The sequence below is a fragment of the Mus pahari genome, chromosome 17, assembly GCF_900095145.1.
Source record: "Mus pahari chromosome 17, PAHARI_EIJ_v1.1, whole genome shotgun sequence".
Classification (NCBI taxonomy): Eukaryota; Metazoa; Chordata; class Mammalia; order Rodentia; family Muridae; genus Mus; species Mus pahari.
In genome coordinates, this window is record NC_034606.1 from 66,828,892 (window position 1) to 66,831,346 (window position 2,455).

The 2,455-nt window shown below is 47.1% G+C and overlaps 1 protein-coding gene across 2 annotated transcripts in view; it reads left to right on the forward strand.

The window, feature by feature from the left end:
- The first annotated feature begins 1,698 nt into the window (after window positions 1-1,698).
- Espl1 (extra spindle pole bodies like 1, separase) overlaps window positions 1,699-2,455 on the forward strand; it is a 25,402-nt gene continuing 24,645 nt past the window's right edge. Inside the window, exons 1-2 of one of the 2 annotated variants that reach the window (XM_021216807.1) lie at window positions 1,699-1,821; window positions 2,166-2,255. In XM_021216807.1, the coding sequence (XP_021072466.1) occupies window positions 2,175-2,255 (81 nt within the window). In that variant the 5' untranslated portion in view covers window positions 1,699-1,821; window positions 2,166-2,174. Of the gene's footprint in view, window positions 1,822-2,111; window positions 2,256-2,455 lie in introns of both variants that reach the window. The other variant, XM_021216808.2, reaches the window with a different exon arrangement.

The window sequence follows — 2,455 nt, forward strand, 5'->3', positions numbered from 1 at the left end:
ATTGCCACTTCCACGCTGAAATTTTCTTTTCTTTTCTTTCTTTCTTTCTATCTTTCTTTCTTTCTTTCTTTCTTTCTTTCTTTCTTTCTTTCTTTCTTTCTTTCTTTTTTTTTTTGAGACAGGGTTTCTCTGTGTAGTCCTGGTTGTCCTGGAACTCACTCTGTAGACCAGGCTGGCCTCGAACTCAGAGATCCACCTGCCTCTGCCTCCCAAGTGCTGGGATTAAAGGTTTTCTTTTCTTTTGTTTTTTGTTTTTTGTTTTTTGTTTTTTGTTTTTTTTTTTCCAGACAGGGTTTCTCTGTGTAGCCTTGGCTGTCCTGGAACTCACTTTGTAGACTAGGCTGGCCTTGAACTCAGAAATCTGCCTGTCTCTGCCTCCCGAGTGCTGGGATTAAAGGTGTGCGCCACCACCGCCTGGCTTTGGTTTTTTTTTTGTTTTGTTTTGTTTTTTTTTTAAATGTTTATTTTTATTTCTTGGTTTTTCAAGACAGGGTTTCTCTGTGTAGCCCTAGCTGTCCTGGAACTCACTTTGTAGACCAAGCTGGCCTCAAACTCAGAAATCTGCCTGTCTCTGCCTCCTGTGTGCTGGGATTAAAGGCGTGTGCCACCACACCTGGCTGAAATTTTCTTGTGGGGGAGATGTCGGTTTTTTTCTCTTATTCCCTCCCCTTCCTCTGTTTCCCCCTTTCTATTACTTTCTTTTCTTCTTCTCTTTAATTATCTTTGCTACCACATCTCAGCCCTTAAGAGTTCTATGTTGGGGATGGGGAGATGGCTCAGTGGTTAAGAGAACTGACTGCTCTTCCAGAGGTCCTGAGTTCAATTCCCAGCAACCACACGGTGGCTCACAACCATCTGGAATAGGATCTGATGTCATTTTCTGGTGTGTCTGAAGACAGTGTACTCATATAAAATAAAGAAATCATTAAAGAAAAAAAAAGTTCCATGGAGATGGAGAAGCATAAGTTATCCAGTAGAGTTCATTGGTGAAAGAAAGCTAGCTGAAGACCTGTTTTGAACTGAATTTTTAGGCGGAGTTGAATGATCCTGTGTGTTTGTGGTAATGGCTAGAACATACCAGTAAAGACCGTGAGTGCACTGGGCAGTGGTGGCGCATGCCTTTAATCCCAGCGCTCAGGAGGCAGAAGCAATGGATCTCTCTAAATTTTTCTTTTTTTAAAGATTTATTTATTTATTATATCTAAGTACACTGTAGCTGTCTTTCAGACACTCCAGAAGAGGGAGTCAGATCTTGTTANGGATGGTTGTAAGCCACCATGTGGTTGCTGGGATTTGAACTCTGGAAGAGCAGTCGGGTGCTCTTACCCACTGAGCCATCTCGCCAGCCCGGATCTCTCTAAATTTTAGGCCAGTCTGGTCTACAGAGTGAGTTCCAGGACAGCCAGGGCTACACAGAAAAACCCTGCCTCAAAAAACAAAAAACAAAAAACAAAAAAAAAGACTTAGTGGTTGGTTGACTACCCGACTTCGAAGTGACTGTAATTGACCGCTGTTAAAGAACGAGCCTGTGCCCCAGAGTCCTTCCGGTCCAGAGTTGTACCCGCCCCTCCAGGAACTCGTGACAGGCAGTACGGCAGATAAACTACAACTCCCAGAGCGCCACGCGGCCGGCCTGCGTCACGCTTTCTCGCTGATTGGTCACTAGGCATATTTGAAAGGAGGTGCTGGCGCGGAAAACGAAGTGTGCCCACCCGGTGCTTAGTTGAGCTCGGGCTGGAGGATAGTGCTAGACCGGTGAGGAACGGCGGCTTCGAGGGAAGTAAGGCGCGGAGGGTCTGGTGAGCGCGCGCTCAAGCCGCGGTAAGTGACATTCCCATTGCTGACCTGGGGAGGAACGGGGCGTCTCAGCGGAAGCTTGGCGGCCCTCGAAAGGGTGTGGTCGGCGCCCAGGACCCTGTGGAGACCCTGGGGGTGGCCTGGTGGGACACGGAGGACAAGGGGCGTCCTGGAGGAAGGAACAGTGGACTGGTCAGTTTATAACGGGAGCCCAGTTTATATCGGCCTCTCCCCCCATAGGATTTCTGGTGGGATTCTTTGGCTGCTTCATCCTTTGAGTCCCCCTACAACTTTCAATCCCTACTTTTCTCCAGTTATTTCCATTACAACCCTTCGCAGGCTTCTACAAACCATTTCGTTGTATGTAGACTTTTGCCATGAGGATCTTCAAAGGAGTCAACTTCGCCACTCTGCTTTGCAGCAAGGAGGAGACCCAGCAGCTGCTGCCTGACTTGAAGGTGGGGCCCTTTCTGGTTCAGGACACACCTAGTTTATGAGATTATCTGTGTTTTTTCCTTTTCCTTTTTATTTAAAAAATTTATTTTTCCGCCGGGCAATGGCGGCACACGTCTTTAATCCCAGCACTTGGGAGGCAGAGGCAGGTGAATTTCTGAGTTCAAAGCCAGCCTGGTCTACAGAGTGAGTTCCAGGACAGTCA